Source organism: Xiphophorus couchianus, chromosome 13 (assembly GCF_001444195.1).
Source record: "Xiphophorus couchianus chromosome 13, X_couchianus-1.0, whole genome shotgun sequence".
Classification (NCBI taxonomy): Eukaryota; Metazoa; Chordata; class Actinopteri; order Cyprinodontiformes; family Poeciliidae; genus Xiphophorus; species Xiphophorus couchianus.
In genome coordinates this window covers 10,923,576-10,945,368 of record NC_040240.1, presented here as the reverse complement: position 1 = coordinate 10,945,368, position 21,793 = coordinate 10,923,576, and the positions used below count along the sequence as shown (strand labels likewise).

The 21,793-nt window shown below is 39.4% G+C and overlaps 1 protein-coding gene across 4 annotated transcripts; it reads left to right on the top strand.

Moving 5' to 3' along the window:
• Nucleotides 1-397: 397 nt before the first annotated feature.
• On the top strand, nt 398-21,454 carry yrk (Yes-related kinase). Of its 4 annotated transcripts, XM_028036473.1 has the most exons (14): nt 398-521; nt 892-955; nt 10,390-10,433; nt 10,750-10,995; nt 11,147-11,249; nt 12,476-12,574; nt 12,753-12,856; nt 12,989-13,138; nt 14,461-14,625; nt 16,397-16,576; nt 17,026-17,102; nt 17,196-17,349; nt 18,213-18,344; nt 20,226-21,454. In XM_028036473.1, the coding sequence occupies exons 4-14, from the start codon at nt 10,764-10,766 to the stop codon at nt 20,432-20,434; spliced, it is 1,605 nt and encodes a 534-aa protein (XP_027892274.1). In that variant the 5' UTR covers nt 398-521; nt 892-955; nt 10,390-10,433; nt 10,750-10,763; the 3' UTR covers nt 20,435-21,454. The 4 variants fall into 4 exon arrangements, with proteins under 4 accessions (XP_027892274.1, XP_027892275.1, XP_027892276.1 ...); XM_028036474.1 differs by lacking the exon at nt 892-955 and having other exon boundaries at nt 416-521; XM_028036475.1 differs by lacking the exons at nt 398-521; nt 14,461-14,625 and adding an exon at nt 15,026-15,181 and having other exon boundaries at nt 599-955.
• The last annotated feature ends 339 nt before the right edge of the window (nt 21,455-21,793 follow it).

The window sequence follows — 21,793 nt, the reverse complement described above, 5'->3', positions numbered from 1 at the left end:
AACCCTCCAAGATAACATGTTTTAAGCTCAATGGGCTGGGTTTACTTCCGTTAATTGAAATTTATAAACTCGAAAAACAGGTTTGAAAAGAATAGGATTTTGACATATTTAAGCTGTTACAAACCTGAACAAAAGGGCTTTTCTACATTGGTACATGTCGTACCACTTTTACACCACAAGATGGTAGCAAGCTTCCTTACATTAACTTGTTTAGCGGATGTCTGTAAACCAAAGGCCACAGTTAATCGTGAATGTGTATCTGTGCTGTAGTTGCCAGAGGTCAATTATGCCACAGTTGAAATATGCGTGGAAGCACAAAAAGTCAAGAAACGTACCGTACACTAAGAAGTTACGTAAATTTTTCATGCATGCATATAGTTTTTGACGCGGATGTCGCACATCTCCTTAGTCTTCTTCCTGTCTTTCGCACCACTCGGTCAAAGTGTCACATCTGAGCTGCAACTGCACATCACCCAGGAACCTAGGCTGATTCAGCCTGGCGGTCAGCTTTTAAGTGAAACGTAAGTTACTTGTTAAAAGTAAAGGCAGACTTTTTTTTGTTTGTTTTTTTTGTTTCTAAAGTTAAAACTTTGATCTAGATAAGGTTTATTTATCTAAAAATCGCCGATATATTGAAGTCATTCCTCTTCCATATCCGGTGTGCAATTTCCAGCCGCGTCTGCTGTCGCTAATAGTTATTTCAGGTGCGTTACGTCCCTCCTTCGGTGCAGATAACAGACCGCTTTCTTTGGAAATTGCGTTAAAAGTCATTGTTTCCGCTGAGTGAAGTGTCCACGGGTCCGCTCCACGCGCGCCGCCCTCTGGGCTGGTCCTTTTAGTGCACGCGCGCTCCTTTTCTCCCCCCTTCACTTATTTTGCTCTTTGAAGCAGCGCGCGACTCTTCTCCAGCAACCCACACCTGGATTCACCGCTTGAACGCCCGCTTCTTTCTCAGGTATGTACACATTGAGTTCATTCAGTGACTTATTTCTGTAATGTAAACTCCATTGCAAAAAAAAGTTACATCTATTCTTGAAGTGTTCAAAGGTTCTTGTGTGTGTGTCAAAAAAGACACACACACACACACACACACACACACACACACACACACACACACACACACACACACACACACACATTAAAGTGTTTAAATGACAACAGAACCAGGCAAACCCTTGTATAGATTGTATATCCCGAGCAGCACAATTATATTTTAACGCTGCTTTTCTAACTTATCAATTTGTCAAATTTCTGATGACATACGTGAAAGCTGAGAAGCGACTTTCTGTCTGTTAAATAAAGGGAAGTTCGGCTACGGTTGCCTACGAGAAGTTGATGAAGTGCGGTTATGCATTTGTTCTTGCACTTTTCATGATGGACACATGGCCTACCACAGAGGATGTTTAGAAATCATGCTGCAATGTTAAAAAATCGGAATTTACTTTAAAGGGTTTGGTCATAACCTGTGTTGCCATCAAGAGGGTTGGCAGTGTCTCCTCCCAAGCTTTCACCCTGAAGGGAATTTAGTGAAGCACAGACTTTCAAGAGATGTAGTATTTATTTGTTCAATACTTCATTTGTTTATGTAAAACTTTTTATTTTTTGTCCTTGATGAATGCCCGTCATTCAGTCCAGAGACGCCAATCTTAAAAAGTTGCTGTTTCTTTGATAAGTGGCAGGACTTTTTCCCGTCTTTATAAAGTATAAACCAACACAGCCCAGCCCCTTCTCTGTCTGTTGCTGCACACAGACAGTGAGCTGTCTGAAAGACAACAAATTTGATGGAAATATTTTGGCTCAAAAAAGTTGCCAGACAGTCTCGATTTCCAGTCTCGGGAACTTGCCGCTTGGTGAACTTACTCTTCTCTATAAAGGGCAGAATGGTAAAAATGGCTCCATTGGCACTTAACAACTGCCTTAAAGCAAACCAAATTATAAATTGTTTGGATTTGTGATGGGTACACATTCCTAAATTTTTCCAGCTAGATTTTAGTTCTGTCAGTGTGTTAGATATTCCTTTAATAGATTATTCATAGTACATGCCTGCAGGAAACCACCTGCAGGAAAAGGCTGGGCTGCCTGTTTCCTCAACATACCCATCTATCAAAAAATGATTTTTTTTATGGTTTTAACATTAAGCTTGGGCAGGTTGCTAATCCTTGTAGATTCCTTTTTGTAATCTCTGAAAGTATAAGTTTCACAACTTTAAAAAGTTTAAAGGCGATGAAGAAATTGTGAGAGTTTTGATGGGCAGAACCACTGTTAGGCCGGACTCCATCACTTCCTGTTTCTTTACGGGGTCAGTTCCTGTCTATAGCCCTGGAGCTACATACAGGCAGGAAGGAAAGGGACTTGTGAATATTTTCTGTAGGAAGAATTACAATTGGACATTGCAAGAGTCCTAAACACTGGGTATGCGCTGAATATGACACAAGGCAGTCAACTTCCTCTTGTTGGACAAAGTCTCGATCCTAATGTGTAGAAAACAGGGGAAACCTCTGAGAGCTACAAACAACAATCCGGGTCTGGCCTCTGTATCTTAAGGATGTGATGACATCATGCAGAAACAGGACATCCCGATGGCTGAGACGCCTTACTTTTCCACTGTTCCCCCTCCGTCTCCCTCTCCCCTCTGTTGGAGTGTGTGCGAGAGGGTTCAGTGACAGTTTGCTTCCCATTGTCCTATCATTCCTGCCCCACTCGCATTCTGCATCCTGTTGAGTTTCCTGTTCATGGTGCAGAGTTAGAAAGAAAGGTCTGAGCACAAAAAGGTAAAAATAATACACCAAGAGGACCGGGTGGTAAAAGTAATGGCTTTAAGGAGAAATTGGTAAAACAGGACAGATTTAGGACCGAGCGTGTGTGTATGTGTTTGACTGCAGTGAATTTTCCCTCTGGGAGCAGCTTATCTGCAGTCCACTGTGCAGGAAAGGGTGTGTCACTTGGATATGGATGCTGGCGGGAGTGTCGGTGTTGACGGAGGGGTTGATGTTATTGTGATTTTTAGAAGAATGCACAGAATGCTCGGTAGTAGTTTCTAGGTCAAAGTTTTGTTGCTTCCTTACATTGTTTAAACTGGACAAATCCAGCAGTATACTGAAATGTACTCGAGTGCGGAAGTGGAAAGTGACATTTTCACAGTTCTTCTTCAGTACCGTTTTTTACGAACTTCTGCATCAAAGATGGAGAAAGGTCTGATTGCCAGTTGATATGGGCAAAACGATTCACCTTCCAGTACCTACTACATCTCCAGTTATTTGGGAGTAGGTGGCTCTTTGTGTTGCGCAGAGTGTAAATATCTAAGAAAATAAAGTTTTTTCTTGATGTTTATGAAGATGTATCTGCTTCGCAGGTGAACTTAAAAAGTTATTTTGCAGTTTTAACGGAAGACGTATTGCACCTAAAAATCTAAAACATCATTTCGAACTGAACTGGATTGTTCTATCATGCCTAGAAATGATATAATATGCATTTTGAAAGTTATGAAACACTTTTTCCTTTCCTATGTACAACCCCACACACACACACACGCATGCCTACACACACATATATAGTATATATATTTCATACGATCATAATGTAAAGTAGAAAAGAACATAAATTTTAAAAATCTGTCAGTTTTTATTGATAATTCAAAACACAAAATGTTGAAAGATATTTATCGTCTTCTTAATAATCAATGAAAAAATTGCAGCATTCATGCCCTTCTGGTAATTATTGCCCTGTAGTTTATATGCTTGCACTGGTACTTTGACACTTTATGTTTGATGTGGAAGGTTTTCTTGCAATCATTCTAATATGTATATATATTTTTTTCCAGCATTAGTGGCTTTTATTGACAGTTACCAGGCAGGAAATGTTGGATGTCAAACCCAGGACAGCTGCATTGATGGTTTAAATTGTTTTTTATGAGATGATGAAAAAATGTGATACTTTTGCCTTGTCAGTTTGAAGCATAGAGTAACATAATGTTGCAATTCTCCCATTTTGTTGCTGTCCCCTGCTGGTCAGCTGGCTGAAAGAAGCTATCATGTACCCCATTTACAAATAATGCAAGTTTGCAATCTTGGAAATATTTGGGTTGCAGAAAATAAAGATGGCCGTAGTGTTGAGACTAACATGAAAGTTAAACTGTTTTAAAACTACAGTCTTCAAACTACAAACTCCATGTCTGTCTAATCTATTTACTTAACCTCAAAATCAGTAAAATCAGCAAAAAAGCTACATCCACAACCTCTGGGTAATACCATTCAATACTATAGTGGTAGAAGGGTCATGATGTGGTTCATTTTTAAAACAAATTAACCAAAAAAAAGTGAAAGTATACAACAGCTATTTCATAAAGGTGGTTTTGGGACACAAAATGGGAACTGACACATTTCCATTTAACAAACAGATTAGAGGTTCTCACAGAAAAAATGAAGTTAAAATGTCTAAATTTAGACTAAAGAGTAATCATGCACAGTTCCATTCTTCAAGAGGAGCGGTCCTGCAGGCCTGATAAAGAAGCAAGTTTAATTCAAAATCATCTCCTATCAACACGTTTTACAAGAACCTGATAATGATCAATTTTTTTAAAAATCAGGTATTCCTGGACAGGGAGATATCAGTCCTGATTAAGCCCACTCTGATTCAGAAACCAACAAAATGTTGTTCTCTTGTTGCCAATTAAGCGGAAATGAATGCGCAAGTTCATTGTGTAAAGCAGGGGTGCCCAACGTCTGTCCTCGAGGGCCGGCGTCCTGCATGTTTTACCTGCCGGTAGTAACAACCTTTTCAGCATGTCAGTTTTCTTCTTAGGCCTTCTAGCGAACCATCATTGGATCCAGGTGCGTTAAACTAGGGAGAGAACTAAAACACCAGGATGCCGGCCCTCGAGGACCGACTTTGGGCACCCCTGTTGTAAAGCATTAATAATAAATAATACACCTACGTGCAGCATGAGCATTATAGCACTGCCTCTAATGAAAAGCTGCATTTGAGAAGTTGCTTTATGAAATGAAAAATCAAACATGCAGCCGCTGCAATTACCTGTGATTCTGACTTTTACATAAAAGTTTATTATAACTTTAATTCCAGAGCATGACCATGCAGAGCAACGGAGAGCTCGCCGTGGCTCTCCGTTTCTGGAGAGCTCACCGTTTATATAGTCAACGTCTTTGGTATTTCCACTAAAGCATTTTATGGTCAGTCAAGTGGGAAACCATGTTTGACTTTAAATAGACAAACACAAGTATATGTATTTAGGTGAGATGACAGCCCACAAAAAATGTCACATGTGAAGCTTGAGTAAAGTTCTTTGATGTCTGGTGAATATTACCAGTGGTGCAGCCAGACTTATCAGAGACGAGCATCACACTTCTCCTCCAACAAAGGAAGCAGGTTTTGTTTCACAGGGTAGTCTAATTATTACTTTGTATTAGTATGCTGCTATAAAAATCTCCTATGACATTTACCAACAAGTCCGCAACATTAGGTTGAGTCTGTGCTCAGTCCTGAACATGAATAAGGGCAATTTTACGCAGGGCCATAGCCGAAAAACAGCGATTGTTCCAAAATTCACTTCACCCTCAATAAATACTGGTAAAAAAAAAAAAGCACTAATGCACCTTTTGAGTGCTATATTTCCTCTTTAAAAGTCAAAGTTAGCAGTAATAGCTATCCCCCCTGCACTGTATCTCATTGTTGTCATATGTAATTAACAAGAAATGTGAGCTTAGACTGTCAAACTAAGTGTGATGTTTAAAGGAGATTAACTGTGCAACCCCCCACTTTACCACTCATCACCAACACCACAAAACGCCCACACACTCTCATACTCTTAACCCTAGTACATGTTATGACTTTGAAAGCTTGCAACCTGAACTTCAGTGGTTATTAAACATATTAAGGTGAGTTGCTCTGAGTATGTGAGAATTTCCAATCACAGAGAAATGTTGTTTTTTTTTCTACCCACAAATTAGCTTCAGTCACACCAGTTGTACATTTATTACAGCTTCTGTGTGCAGAGGGTGGAAAACAAGACAATGACAGGATTATCTATTCAACAGGAACCCAACAGGGAATAATGACCGATAAAACACTTCCCAGTATATGTGTGATTGCGACTGTTTTATTATATCATACCTGTTTGTGGTCACCTGCCAGTCCCAAAAAGGCAGGAAGAGTGACAATTGAACATAAAAGAGCAAAGGAAGGCTAGTTAAATCAAAATGGCCTCAGTTATGCCTCCTGTCACTTCTACCTTCCTTGCTTCGCTCAATAACGAGCACAACATCTGAGGAGTGGATGTAGAGAATGTGAAAGGTGTTGTAGCGCAGAGTGGAGAACAGTAACAGAAAGGTAAGTGTGAGCTTGGGGTGTTTCTGCGGCTCTGCAGCTGGTCTGGGTGTGTATGTAGATGGACTCTGGCCTCAGTTTCCAGGAAAAGGGGGGAGCCATCAGTAGGGTGGACAGGAAACCCTAACTGGGCTAACTTCCTGTAACTCTCACGATGGCCGGTCTGATAGCGAGAGAATGTTTTTGTGTGTGAATTTGCTGCTGTATTTTTTGCTGCATTACATCGCCCCGAAACAGCCGCTGCTGCTGTGAAGTTCTGTAAGAACGTTGAAGGTTTTTAGAGGGGAACGAGTAAACCTGCAGTTGCCATTTTGTCACAATGAAAGTAATGAATGATTTCTCTTCCTTCTCTGCCATAACTTGTATTGTTCTCCATTTGTGACTTCCTGTGCATTCCTGAGTAGGTGGGGTGGCTGCAGCCTGGAAGGTTAGCCATCTCGAAAGGTTGCAGGTTAGAATCTCAGAGCACTCTGGAGACATTATCCTGATGTATGTGTGAGCTCAGCCAAAAGTAATCAGTTCTAAATTAAAAACCTGCATTTGTCTGGGTGGTGATCGTTTGGTCCAGCATTTTATAATTTCCAAATATAGACCACACATTTTAAAACAGAGCATAGATACAAAAGTCCTGCTACAAACTGATCTCTAACATTTGTTTATACTCAGTTTCTTGTTATTTTATTGACACCTCTTAAACCTTTTTCCACATTTTGTCACGTTACAATCTCAAAGTTGAATGTATCTTGAATGGATTTACATATGAAAGACCAACATGTTGTTGGTCTCCAGTCTCAAGTCTTCTACAGTCCTGGCATTGTTGATCTTCTCATCAGCTCCGACAAGCTTGTCTCTGGTGAAGAAAAGGATCCCCTGGCACGATGCTGCCACCAGCACCACACTGCGGCACATATCCAAAAAAATTCTTGGTTTGACCTCATGTTTGTTGTGTTCCTCTCTATGACACGAGATAAGCTGCAGAAACAACCACAAAATACATTCAGGTTTGTGGTTGTGACATGAAAAATTTTTTAAAAAACAATAGCTGTTAATGTTTTTCTTTAGGCTCTTATGTGAATGGAGAACATGCATCTTCGTCTTGATTTTGTCAATGATAACATAGCAAAACAGGCCTTTCTGATGAAGTTTTTGTATCAAAAGATGCCATTCCAAAAATCTGGCGTGTTTTTGTTTGTTTGCTTCTTTACAGTTTCCAGAACCCAAAGTTAAAGTTTAAGGTTTTCAAAATATTTTTTTAAAATTGTGTTGTCTTGGATGAAATATTTCTGAAAAGTAGAAAAAACCCCCACTGGAGTAAAGATACCACAGTGCTATCAACACATCTTAGACAAAAAATGTGCAACATGGTTTAAATGCTTTCATAGAAAAACAACCAACATTTATTACCAACTCTTTTAAAATGTGGTAACATGTTTATTTTTACAGTCAGAGTAATCTTTTTTTTTAATAGACTAGCACAAAAACTTAGAATAACAATGAGCTAAATTTGTGTTTAAGTTTGAAATCTTGTTGATGTCAGCAAGATTAGTTAGTGAGGCTGTCTGCTCCTGGCTAGCCTGCAGTGGGCTTTTTGACAGACATGCCTCTTGTAACTTAGCAACTGCAATTTTAAAACAGCATTACTGTAATAATATTTGTGCTGGGTGGTGCGGCTTTCGTTTTAAGACTATATCTGACCCTGGTTTTCTGTGTTTCTTAATAGCAGCTTAGACCTTCATGCCTCCTCATGCATAATCTGATGAAACATGCTTTTTTTTTATTTTTAAGAGGAACGTTGCGTAACCAAGCAGAACATTTCTTATCCTCTTGTCATCTTTTGCAGAAACAAGAAAGAGCAAGCATCTAACATAGCTTTTACTTTGGTGCTTCATTAGAGGGTTGAGATTAGGATTTTATTGGTGGTCTTATAAGTTCTGACTTGATTATATTTTAATGATCTTTTACACTGTCTTGCTTCATCTAGAAGACAGCCAATTGAGCTTTAATGAAATATTCCAACACAGAAATAGATTATCTTGTCTTTACAGTTGCTTCTCTTAATTATATCCATATTAGAATGGCTGAAAGCTCACAGTGTTGTGAAAGACCCAGTTCATTTTACTTGAAAAGGTCTTGACAAGTTAACTCTATAAATTGTGTAATCAAATGATGTAGCTTTTTCTGGGCTTCTGCATTTTAAAAATATAATTAAAGAAAGCACATGCATATATATATATATATATATATATACAGTATATACACACACACAAGGGTGTCTCCTTTTACAAAAGTGATTGTGATCAAAATACACTTTAAAATCAAACAAATAACAGACAAAGTGTAGATTTCAAAGTATAATTTTAGGAGTAAAAAAGCAGGATTGTCTTGGTGTGGCCTAGTCAAAGTTATATTTGGTTGAAATATTGTGGCACAACCTTCCACAAGGTATTTGTGGGTCTTCATGCTTGAAGTCCCTCCAGTGTGGCTGAAGTAAAACAATTCTGCAAAGATATAAAAGATTCATCTGCAGTTGTCTATAATGCTTGTTGGCAGCCAAAGTGGCACAACCAGTTATTGGGTTTACAGGCCAATTAATGTTCACATATGGTCAGACTGGTTTATATAACGTTTAATAATGAAATCAAATTGAGAAAAAAGCTTTTTGTAGTAAGTCTGGTCATATTAGTTTAATCTAAAATTTGTTTGATGAACATTTAAGCCAGACTAAAAAGCAAAATCAGAACGAATCTGTTATGTTTTTTTTCTTCTCACCACTGCATGATGTATGTCGTTGGATAAAAACTGATAACATTCAGTAGAAAAACAAGACATCATAATAATAAAAAAAGCTTTAATGTAGCATCTTGTTTCTCTCTTCAGCACTCTGTTTTTAGTCAAGCTCTTTAATCTACTCAGTAATAAGATCCCCTAAAACAAAAAGGTTGGCATCAGAAGAAATTTCTTCTAACGCAGCTAAAAGTATGTTGCAAAAAAAAAAAAACTTGAGACGCAAGTCTTTTTGCTTTTCACCTCAAAAAAATATTTAGAATACGTGTTTGCCCTCATAATAATAATTGGGTAACATGTTGTTTTTTTTTTTGCTGAATTTGAACAATTTTACAAAACCTTGAAGTGATACTATAGGATTTGAAATAGACACTTTTCCTGCTGACCTGAGTCAAATGATAAGAAGATCAGGAATTCCCCATCACTGCAAAGCAGTTTGCATGCATTAATCTATTTTTATTAAAACCGTGTAAAGTCAGTTCATGTGATAAAAGGGACTGGTCGACTTTAGTCTTTTTAAACATCTGATACTTCATGTACATTGTAGAATATTTGCACTAATGGCTTCTTATCGATGCAGTTTAAGCTCAGTAACCAACAGCTGCTCGTCATATGCAAACACTTTTATCTTTTAAATATTACTTAATGCGCTCTTGCAATATTTTCAAAGCACCGTCACTAACCAGAACAGCTTATGTTTATAGCCCTTGTTGTTCTGCTTGAAAATAAAAAAAAGACAGTTTTCACTGTATGTTTCTTCCTCTTTGTGTTTGCGTTAGTTTTTTATTTGCTTTGTGAACCTGCATTCTGCCAAAACAGTGTGGTTTGCTCAAAACTGGAAGTCGGGATTGATACAATGATCTTTGTCAAAGCCATTACACACCTTCACGGCCGAGCCGCTTTATGTCTGTTACCCTCTGCTCCCGTGACGACATTTGAAAGCTTGTTACGCCACAAACTCTAAACATCCACACGCGCATGTACATGTGTACACAGCTGTTGGCCGAAATAATAAGTTAATAGCCTCTCTCGAAACGCCAAAGCAAAACGGGAAGTGGCTAACCTCATGTCTCTCTCTCTCTGTCAAACCTTATCTCAAGCTGTCTGTCTTTTTTTTTCTTCTAACTTCTCTGCTTGCAACTGCCTCATGCTTTACTGCTCCTACAGTTCCCTTTCTCCAGTTCTCTGCCCGTCATTCCCGCTTTGCCCTGCTCTGCCCCACGAACCCCCCGTCACTCAACTCCTCCCATCTTTTTTTCTTTCCAGTGGCGATGGTGATTGACAGATGATCTGACAGAGGAAGACATCAGGTGAGGAAAAAAGTTAACTTCTCCTTCCCACCCTGTAATTAATTCCTTACTCTCCATCTCCTGCACCTCCTACTGTTTAAGGGAAGTTTTTGTTTGTTTAAAGTTAGTGACTTCTCTTTCTGCAGTTCTCCATGGTTATTTTGATCAATGTGTGTTAGTAATCCGAGTTGCTTTCACTTCACATCAGTGCCCAGTAATTAATTTAACTGCAGTGATGAGACACGAATTCCTTTCTATGTGTAGTGGCTATTTTTTTAAAAGTGAAAAACAAAAAATGTTACAAAGAAAGAATAAATCATCTTCTTTGCATTTACAGACGCCGTCGCCATTATGGGGTGTGCCTGTTGCAAGCAGAAAAAGTCCGCCAAATCTTTAGGAGCAACATCAGGAACAGTAGATATTACCAATTTGTCTGCGAACAATGCAGAAATACTGCCTGGAGGTTTGTCCCAGGGACGCTACTGTCCGGACCCCACTCAGACCATCCCAGACTTCAACAAGCCCTTCCCTTCCCCTTCAGTCTTTCCCACCACCAATGCACACCCTCGGCCTGGAGGCATGGGTAGGCAAATCATCTCCAATTTAAGACATTAAAGTACTAATCTTCCTTCAATGATTTCTCTGTCCTGCGATGTCTGTTTTCTAATTTGTGCCAGCACAAATATTTGAAGAACAGGAGTTAAGTGACGGAGGGATGTTTTGTTTTGCTGCAGGTGGTGGAGTCACTCTCTTCGTAGCTTTGTATGACTACGACGCTCGCACCGAAGACGACCTCACTTTCCAGAAAGGAGAGAAATTCCAAATCATCAACAACACGTGAGTTAGAACAACACACACTTGAAAAGTAGGTATCCATGCAGCTTAAACTATTTCACACTTTTCATGTTGCAACCAGAAACTGTTTTAATGGGATGTGTATGAGACAGTCGAGCTCATGTTGAGTAAAATTATAAAGTGGAAGAAAAAGGGAGACATAAAGATCAAATCTTCACAGATGTGTGGTTTCCATTTGTATTCAACCCCCTCTACTCTGAAACGTCTTAATAAAATCAAACCAATTGCTTTCAGAAGTCACCTAATGAGGAAACATGAGAAACATGTGTAATGAAATATCCTGCTGTTCTGCAAAGGCCTGAGAGGATTTTTAGAGAAACAAACAGCTGTAAAGACAAACAGCTTATGTGGGAGAATCTGTTGATAGGACAGCTGATTGTTGTGCAATCCAAAAAAGTCTTTTCCATGAGTGACAAGGATGCCAGTGTTAAATACATAACCACCTGAGAAAAATGGTGATGGTGGGTTGGATGACTGTATGATACATGAACTGTTAAAGGAGCTGAAACTGGGGTTCAAAAAATGTTTTCATATTTTAGAGTAGCCTAGTTAATGTTCAGTCCTAAATCTAATGTAGAATCAGACAACAAGACTTGGAAATTGGCCCATCTGATCTGATGGAGCTTGAGCTTATTGTGCTTAAAAAATGGACAAAAAAAATCTGGATGTTTCTTACAGGTATGGCTGCAGAAGATGGTGGCTCTACAATACAAATGCATATCTTTTTATATCGTTAATATCTGTATTTGCTAAGAATGGTTATAAACACCTGAGTTATTCCTTAGATTGTAAAATAACAAACTGTAGAAAAAGGTCAAGAGGGGTGAATATTTTTAGGAAACAACATAAGCAGCGTTTCAATGTCTGCAGACGCTACATGAAAGGACCACAGCAACAGATATGGATTTATCTAAGAGTTGACATCATATTGAGTTCTGTGAAAGCCAAACTAAGTCAGTTGACTGTTTTTGTATGCATTAAATTCCTCCCATTGTGAATAAATGTCACTGATTAAAAAACATCCGAGGTCTCAGCGGCTGCAGGGCATCTCGACCAGCCTTTGTTATTGAAAAACATTTTGTCCTGCTCAGGAAATCCAAAATCAATTTACATGATGTTAACATTTGACCAATGTGGTTTATTTGTTATCCAGCAATATCTTCTTTTTTTTTTTTGTAATTTCTTTTATAAATTGACTTTGGTTACAGGGAGGGTGACTGGTGGGAAGCTCGCTCGTTGAACACCGGCAACTCGGGTTACATCCCCTCCAACTACGTAGCTCCTGTTGACTCCATACAGGCTGAAGAGTGAGTTTGCACCAGAAAACTAAAACACACACAACAGTGACAGTTTTTTTTTGTGTGTGTGCTGCGCTTTAAGCCAACACTTAAGACTTCCTTAGTGATTGACATGTAGTCTGAAAGCAGAGGTCAAGTGATGTGTGATGTTATTCCAATCACCTGTGTGGCGCTCTCATGGTGACAGGTGGTATTTTGGGAAGATGGGGAGGAAGGATGCGGAGAGACAGCTGCTGGCTCAGGGCAACCAGAGGGGAACTTTCCTCATACGAGAGAGTGAGACCACCAAAGGTGAGGAGAGGAAACATTCAACACGTCTATGCACTATCTCTTTAAAGAGAGTCTAAAAACGATCAAAGCTTTCAACTCTTTCACATCAGCCAACCTTCCCTTCATGTAGCCTTTCACATTTCTCTTATGCAGGTGCTTATTCACTGTCCATCCGGGACTGGGACGACAACAAGGGAGATCATGTCAAGCATTACAAGATCCGCAAACTAGATAACGGTGGCTACTACATCACCACGAGGTCACAGTTTGACACTGTTCAGCAGCTGGTAGAGCACTACACAGGTAACACGCCAGCAGATTCACAAATTCATCCTCCTCTTTTCTGATCGCCTGTCAGCTTTCAAAGCTCCTGTTTCGGTGTCGTCATACTGAAATATTGCTTCAGTTGATGTTTGCTTCATTATTTGCAAGTCTTTAGCATAAACCTTGAACTTTTTCACATAGATATTGTCAAGTTACTGCCATGACCTTCAGTGTGCTTTAATGCCAGTGCTGTGTAGGAATGTATGACTATTATAAATGGTCATGTGCAAAGATGCTTTGCAGTAGAACCACACAGTTGGGAGGATTCAGCAGTTGTGAAGCAGGAGAAAATAATGCAAGGCTTAGAAAAAAATGCAATGTAGGATGCATTTGAATTGAGAACCAGTTACTCTGACAGCCCTCGTTAAGATCCAGGGTGACCAGTTGTGTAACCATTTTTGGCTACGTTGCATTTGGGGATATGTTCCAACTTTGCACATCTAGAAACTGAAACCTTTGCTTATTTTTCTATAATAGTTCAAGTTTTGTCAGATTTGATGCAAAGCTTCTGTGAGCTTCAATTATTAAGTCCACAGATCCTCAGTCAGATCTAAATTCAGTTCTTAAAATTTCCATACCGAAGCTGAAGAAAAGTGTCTCCACAATATGATACTGCCACCACCTTGTTAGGTCATTAAAAAAACATTTTTTATTGTCTTCTTCATAATAATAACCTACTTTGTGTTGGTTTTGGTTATCATACTTGAGCCTGGGCATTATAAATCCCTCTAATAGATGTAAAAAAAAAATTGTAGTTGTAACATGAAGTGAGAAAGTTCAAAGTGTATGAATACCTTTCAAAGGAAATCTTAAATACTTCTACCTGATACTGCTTTTTGCATTGTGCTTTTATAAGCATAAACAGTCCCTGTAAAAATAACTGAGTCAGATATGATTAATAGGAAGAATGAAGTTACTCTGGCTTTTTTAAAATGTAAGAAACACATTTTACTTCAGCTATATACTCGAAAAAGAAGAGTTTGGATGACATAATGTGTTTCACTTCCGTCTTACCTTAAATTAGTTGAAAGTGTCAATCTGCCCCCTAGTGGCACATTTTGGGATTAGCGCACATAATTTAGTTTGCATCTTGGCACATGTATTTTTCTTTCTCTTTTGTACAGCATCCCGGTGTTTCTGCCACATTTATGCATATTTTTGCTTTGTACATTATATGTTTATGTGTGTTGTCCTGTTGTATGTTTGCTTAATTTGCATTTTTCTGTCTTTACCTTTGCATTTGCTCTGTTTTTCTCTATGTTTTGTCTGTTTGTATGTCTCTCCGTCTCTCTCTGTCTCAGAGAGAGCGGCGGGACTGTGCTGCCGCTTGATGGGCAGCTGTAAGAGGGGCATGCCTAAGCTGGCCGACTTATCAGTGAAGACCAAGGATATGTGGGAGATTCCCCGCGAGTCTCTCCAGCTGATTAAGAAACTGGGCAACGGCCAGTTTGGAGAAGTCTGGATGGGTAGGACTGTTGGGGATTCGCTGACGGGGAAAAAGAACAACAGAAGCACGCCTGATTAAAAAATGTATAATTGTAACAGGATAGAAAGTGTGAACATTTCTTAACGTAAAACCGGAAAGAAACAAATTCTTACCTTAAACATAAATTGAAAAATTGCAAGTGGGCACATCACGCAGAGGAAGCTGAGTTCCCACTCCACATCCAGATGTGCTGAGTTGTTCTCCTGATCCTCCTTTCGTTGCATGTGCATGTTTTTAAAACTCACATCACATTTTGTCACCCCTTTCCATCTTTTCACCAACTCTCCAACCCACACCTTCACCCTTTCTTCTCCCATCCTCCATCACCAAACTTCTTTCCCACCATCTCTGGCACCCCCTCTCCCTCCTCTTCTTCTTAGGAACTAACGATGGACTCTGTTATTACCTGATCAAGCCCTGCCTCAACTCCACCCCTCTCACCCTGGGCCTTGGGCGGGACGCCTGGGAGGTACCGAGGGAAACCCTGTCAATGCAAAGGAAGCTGGGACAGGGGTGCTTCGGGGATGTCTGGATGGGTGAGACTGATGCAGGCAAACTCTAAAAGTCAGGAAAAACAGGGAAACAAAGATTGTTTTTGCTTTACTTCAGTGTCTAATTCAAGATTTCCTTTTATACCTGTGTATTGTTTCTCAGTAGAGAACACACTTTATATTTTTACCTTAAATATATAACCCTGAAAGAGTTCTCCAGTGATTGAATCTGAGTGTTTTAACATATTTTTTGAGCTGTACAGGTTTATCATCCTGGTGTCATCTGTGCATCATACATGTACAGAGCTGCAGGTAGTCCACATACTCCCATCACGGACATAAGTCTCACGCTGTTTTGGGTTCTTTAAGGACACATTGGAACCATTCTTTTTACAGCGTGAATTGAATACCTCCTCTAAAGTTTAGAAAATGTTGTTGAGCAACTCTTTTTGTTGCCATCACCAAGATCTCTGTACTATTTTGGAGGGATATTTCATCACTGTTCTAATCTGAAATATTAGTTACTTTAAATAGTTGTTTCTTGGGCTTCAAAGTCCCCCGTTTCACTTCCCCAAACCTACTTTGTTAATGTGTTCAATATTTAACTCCTCTGATAAAGAGGAGGTAAGAGGAGCTTGTCTGCTGGGGCAGATGCAGACTTCAGTCAATTTGAAGGTGTTGATTTTTGGTCAGGAACTTTTTTCTTGGTCTCACCGTGTTTCATGTTGATGCTAAACTTGCTCCATTCAGATAATGACACTGGTGTTTTTGGCTCAGCAATCTTGGTGGTTCCTAGTTAAAAAAAAAGTTGAGGAAGCCAGTTTGGAGCAAATGAACAATATTCCCAAACACCATGATTATAGTTATAATCAGTCCACGATTCTAATGTTTTCTTAAAATCAATAAATATATGAAATTCATGTCCATAATGAGAGTATGTATACTTTTGACTGACACTGTGACTAAGGGTCTGATGTAAGAAAACCAGACAAAACTTCTTTCATCTGTTGTCCGTCAGCTCACTCATTAACATTATGCATGCCCTCCAAAATACCAATCATGTGCATGCATCAGTATTTACCGCATGTATCAGCTCACTTCTCCATTTTGTTTATTGTTTGCTTTTTATATGCAGCAGACACACTGCATGTACATGTAGCTGTCAATAGGACAGACAAATTGGCACATACAGGAGACCTTTTTCTGTGTGCATCCCTGCTTTTCTGTGCGCCCGTTAACATCGACTCGTCTGTATGCCAGGCATGTGGAACGGCACCACCAAGGTAGCGGTGAAGACTCTGAAGCCAGGAACCATGTCCCCCGAGGCCTTCCTGGAGGAGGCTCAGATCATGAAGAGGCTCCGGCACGACAAGCTGGTGCAGCTGTACGCCGTCGTGTCTGAGGAGCCCATTTACATCATCACTGAGTTCATGAGCCAAGGTATCGGGTTGAGTAAACTGTCACCGCTCTGACATATTGTAGGTTTGAACTGCCTCCATTGCAGCAGGGGGGAAGCCTTGCTGACGTCAAACGTTTGAAGTGACTTTGAATTTTTTTTTTTTTTCAATTCTTAAATGAAACGTATGGTTAATAAAACTCAAAGGGATTTCGTTCAATCATAAGGATTCAGTTTATGTAAGAAAAGAAAAGAACAGAAGCAATATTGATTCTGATTTTTAGCTGTAGCGCTGTTAAACACCCAAAGCCAAAAAGATTTTACTACATCACTTCCCAAAAGAAGAGTGCAGTGAAAACCAGTGCTCTGTTTCTATTTAAAATTCTTGTTTCTAAACTTTTTGAGGAAAGTATATTTTCCTGTGTTTTAAAAAGCGACCACCTTCTCAATTCGTCATTGAAAGGTGCCTGTTTTTTTTTTATTTTTCTCATAGGAAGTTTGCTGGACTTCTTAAAAGACGGAGAAGGGCAGACCCTGAAGCTGCCTCAGCTGGTGGACATGGCAGCACAGGTGAGGTTCAAGTCGAACAGCATGCGGTGGACAAAAGTGAGGCTTTTAGCTCCACTGTAGATGTGAGCATGTTTGGTTTCTCTTCGTGTGCAGATTGCAGCTGGGATGGCATACATCGAGCGGATGAACTACATCCATCGTGACCTGCGAGCTGCTAATATCCTCGTTGGAGACAATCTGGTGTGCAAGATCGCTGACTTTGGCCTGGCCAGGCTAATTGAGGACAATGAGTACACAGCCAGACAAGGTAGCTGAATAAAACATCAGCATACAGCTTCTGCCAGACATGTGCAAGTCAAGGTTGATGAGAACCTTGATGAAAATGGATGAAAATGTCAGTAATTTTGGCTTTTTTTAAAAGTTATCCGAACTAATGCTTCTGAAAGGTGGAATGAACATGCATTCATTTTTAAAAACAAGAATCAGGTGCACAAGTTTGAATTTATTGTGGATTTTCTGTTAAACATTCAGGGTCAAAATTACACATAAAATCTCAATTATAGATTAGAGTGGAAGAAAGGGCTTGTTTTATTTGGGAATATTTTATTTCACATTCATGCAGACAGAAACACTGGTGTTTTATCACCATTTACTTTCCAATCAGCTTAGGCTTTAGTTTCCTTCCAGGTAAATGTGACAGCTTCAAGTGGTGGAGCTGTGGAGACATGTGAATGTTTTAATCAGACAAAGATATGAACGCACACCTAAACTTGTTTTTAAAGGCTCAATTTTACCTTTATGAATAAATTTCCAAAGACTTTGACTAGAAGCCAAGAAGAATGGCCAATGTTGAACTGTGTATGTGTAATTTTAAGCATCCACAGTATTAAGCCAGTTTCTAATGTGTTAATATTTGTGAACCTAACACTTTAAAAAAAACAACATGAAATTTATTAGTCTAAATTTAATATGACATTCATACCCATGTTGAGCGGAAACAAACTGTGGGCTGGAACTGAAAATATGTGTGCGTGAGTAAGAAAAAGAGAATCCAGGCTTCATCTGCATCTTTTTGTAAAGTTATTTGTTTAGTCTTTATGCCTGCATTTTTAGTCCTAACCTATCCTAAATACATGAGCACACATCTTGACTGTGTTACCATGGTTTCAGGAGCAAAGTTCCCCATCAAGTGGACGGCTCCAGAAGCTGCACTCTATGGACGCTTTACCATCAAGTCAGATGTCTGGAGCTTCGGTATCCTGCTGACTGAACTCATCACTAAGGGACGTGTTCCCTACCCAGGTACTGGACCAGACCGGCTGGTTGAGATTAAATTCAGATCATTTCAGTGAAGCTGTTTAGTTTTTGCATGTGAGACAGCTGATTATTGAGACATGGTGGGTTTTCACACTAACAAACCTTGCTACTGAGCCGCTCTGCTGGAGACTTCGTAGCCTAAGCACTTCCTCACTTGTAGATGAGAACTTACGGTAAAAGGAGGGGTAACCGTTTCTTGAGCATCTACCACCCTCCTGTGCCAATTAGCATGCAGATCCTGAGGCTTCCCGAGTTTACATGTTTTAATAAGTGAGATAATTCATGCAATTCCTTCACGAGCAAAATGTTATTGATACCTTACACCTCAACTTGGTGATCTGATAAAATATGAAGAAGAGTTGTGTGAGAAGATGGAACAGGGTTGAATAATCTCCCAGTTGTCTTAGTGAAGACGTGTTCATTTTGTTTTATCTCCTCTTCTTCTGCAAGTTTTTATTTATTATTTTTTTCATCCTGTAAAAGGATCTTATGTTGTGCATCTTCCCTTCATTTGATTTGATTTTTTTCAGTCTTGTGAGCACACTGGAGATTCTTGATATAATGTTAAAAACACTCTCTTTGCACTCTGCATGTGTGCACATTAATGCTGCTGCTGTTGTTCAGGTGATATAAAGAAAGTTGTTTTTTCTTTTAGCAGAGACATTTGTTGACCAGGACAATAATACCAAGACTGAAGCAAAACCTTTCGGAGGTTTTGGAGTTGTGATGATGTTTGGTTGCACTGGAATTGCTGCACTATTTCTGCACATAACCTGACTAGTAAACATCAGTACCAACACACCTAAAACACCCCAGTGTTACCGGAGCGCCTTGCACATGTGCTGTGTCCTCTGCTACCTGGCGTATGCCGAACTTTAAACAGAACTTTTAATGACCTCCTTGCAAGAGCAGCTTTCTTCAGCCCACACTTTCATAATGAGAAATTTGTGGATTGTAATGATTTATACATGTCTTTATGATAGATCCTCCCACCTGAGCTGTGGTTCCCTGCTGCTCCTACAGAGTTACCACAGGCTACTTGGCTCCTTCTCTGATTAATGCTCTTTTTTCCCCAGTCTGTCAGTTTAGGTCAGGGCTCTCCAACATGCAGCTCCATCGCTGCATGTGGTTCTTGGGTCCCTTCACAGTTGCTCTTAACTTTGACCAAAAATAAATGACAAAGAAAGATAAAAAAAAAAGATCTGCTCAAATTTGCTTGCCTTTTTTTCTAGCAACATCAAAAAAGTTCTCGACAGCTTTCTCCTGGACCTATCTTCTATGTTCTCTCTACTTTATGATGCGGTTTGTTCTCTAACAAACCACTGCAGCCTTCATTCTTGTTAGAAAGACAATTTAGGGGTGCTGTGGTGGCGCAGGAGTTAAGCACAACCCACATATGGAGGCCTTAGTCCCAGATGGGGCCGTTGCAGGTTCGATTCCCGGCCTGGTGACCTTTGCCACGTGTCTTCCCCTCCTCTCATTATCCACGTTGCTGTCAATTCACTATCAAATAGAGGCCACTAGAGCCAATGAAACCTTTAAAAAAAGAAAGACAATTTAAAAACCATTAATTATTTTTCTTCCACCTCACAGTAAGGGGTACTTTATTTTGGTGCATCACAAAAAATACAAATGAAATATACTGTATATTCTAGACAAATTGCCAAAAGTTCAAAAGATAGAATCACTCTTGAAAAGGCAGGATTTTTATTTTTGTCATTAATATATTTTAAAGTGTTCCATTACAGTTTTTGTTATTGAATTTTTATTCAAATGTGCATAATATATTTTATGTTTGTTGTGTTTTTTTTTCTTTTTGTTTTTGCACATAATTCAGTTGAATCCTTCTTCCTCTATCCCCTTTAGGCATGAACAACCGCGAGGTGCTGGAGCAGGTGGAGAGGGGCTACAGGATGCCAGGCGCCCACGGCTGTCCGACCTCACTCCACGAACTGATGCTGCAGTGCTGGAGGCGGGAGGCCGACGAGAGACCCACCTTTGAGTACCTGCAGTCCTTCCTGGAGGATTACTTCACCGCCACAGAGCCGCAGTATCAGCCCGGGGAAAACCTGTGACCGGAATCGTGTCAGACAGATGCGGAGCTTTTAACCCACCGTGCAGAAATACAATGACGGGGCATGTTGAAGTTGAGCATTTATTTGTGCCCTCAGTGTTTTTGATCCACACTTAACTCGTATGAAGAAACATATCAATGACTTTTGACATTTCCTTTGTTTTTTGGTTGCTGATCGTCACTGCATCCTGCTCAGAGCAGATCAGTTATCCATGCTGAGGAGTTGGAGCTCTCCTGAACCGGCCTTGCAGTAATGTTGCTTTACTCTGTAACCATGACAACAAGCAACTGAAAGAAAATGTAGATGCTTGTGTTGAGGGGTGGGTTGAGAGAGTCCAGTGGGTGCATGATCTGTTCAGCTGCCATATTTCTTCAGGTCCTTTGATTTCTTTTTTTTTCTTCTTCTTTTTTTTTTAGTTTTGCGAGGAGAATGCCATCAGATTGACTGATTTCTGTGTGAAAAATGTGCTGATGCAAAAAGAGTCTCGCCTGCAACAAGTTGCACATCTCTCTCAAAAGCTCCGACAGCTGACAGTGAACCTTGCAGTTCTTTATCTGACCAGATTATTAACAGGTTCACTCTGATATTTAAAAAAAGATTCAATCTTCAGCAATAACTGAGCAGAGACCTGATTTTATTATAGTTATGATATTTGATTTAAAAAGAAACGGTCTGATATTAGAGCTATATCTGTCTCCTTGAACATGCTGCGCTCAAAGTGGAAGGAAATGTGCTTTATGTATGAATTGTCTCATTCATTGTTCTAATTTAACTGAAATATATCTGTGCATCACAAACATTTCTATATCTAGTAAACATTTATGTATACAGTTGTCATCCTTTACGACTGGAGGGTTGAAAATGGCAAAAAAATAAAGAGGAAAGATCTCTGGCAGCGGAATGTAAAGGAATAGTGTTTTAAATGTTTTTTAATGGTTATTTTTTCCACGAATGTAACCGTCAAGTTGCAACTCCTCTGTCATTTTATTGTAATAAAGATCAGATATCTTTTCCAGGTGATGTTTTGTTTTCTCATTTGTTTGTGTTTGGGGACTTATTTTAATGACCTATCACTGTTGTTATAAGTTCTTTTGGTAAATCAAAGTTAAGATGTACCTTAACTTAAAAGAAATAGCTACTGCTTTTGAAGGTTGTGCACTTTTAACGAGTTAACTTTGGGAACCTGATTATTTCATGAGAATTTCGTTTGAAGGTGCAAGATTATAAAGTTAAATTGTATTAATAAAAAGAATATAAATTTCAGCTGTCAAACTGACATTTTTCAGAAAATCAAGATTTTTAAGATCATATTTAATTATGATCCGATACAAGTATGACTTTACTTCCGCAATATCTTCC

Excerpts from the sequence above, each read along its gene's own strand:
- yrk (XM_028036473.1), top strand. The coding sequence starts at position 10,764 with ATGGGGTGTGCCTGTTGCAAGCAGAAAAAGTCCGCCAAATCTTTAGGA. Across the intron at positions 11,250-12,475 it reads TTCCAAATCATCAACAACAC|GGAGGGTGACTGGTGGGAAG; the intron begins GTGAGTTAGAAC and ends CTTTGGTTACAG. Across the intron at positions 14,626-16,396 it reads GTTTGGAGAAGTCTGGATGG|GCATGTGGAACGGCACCACC; the intron begins GTAGGACTGTTG and ends TCTGTATGCCAG.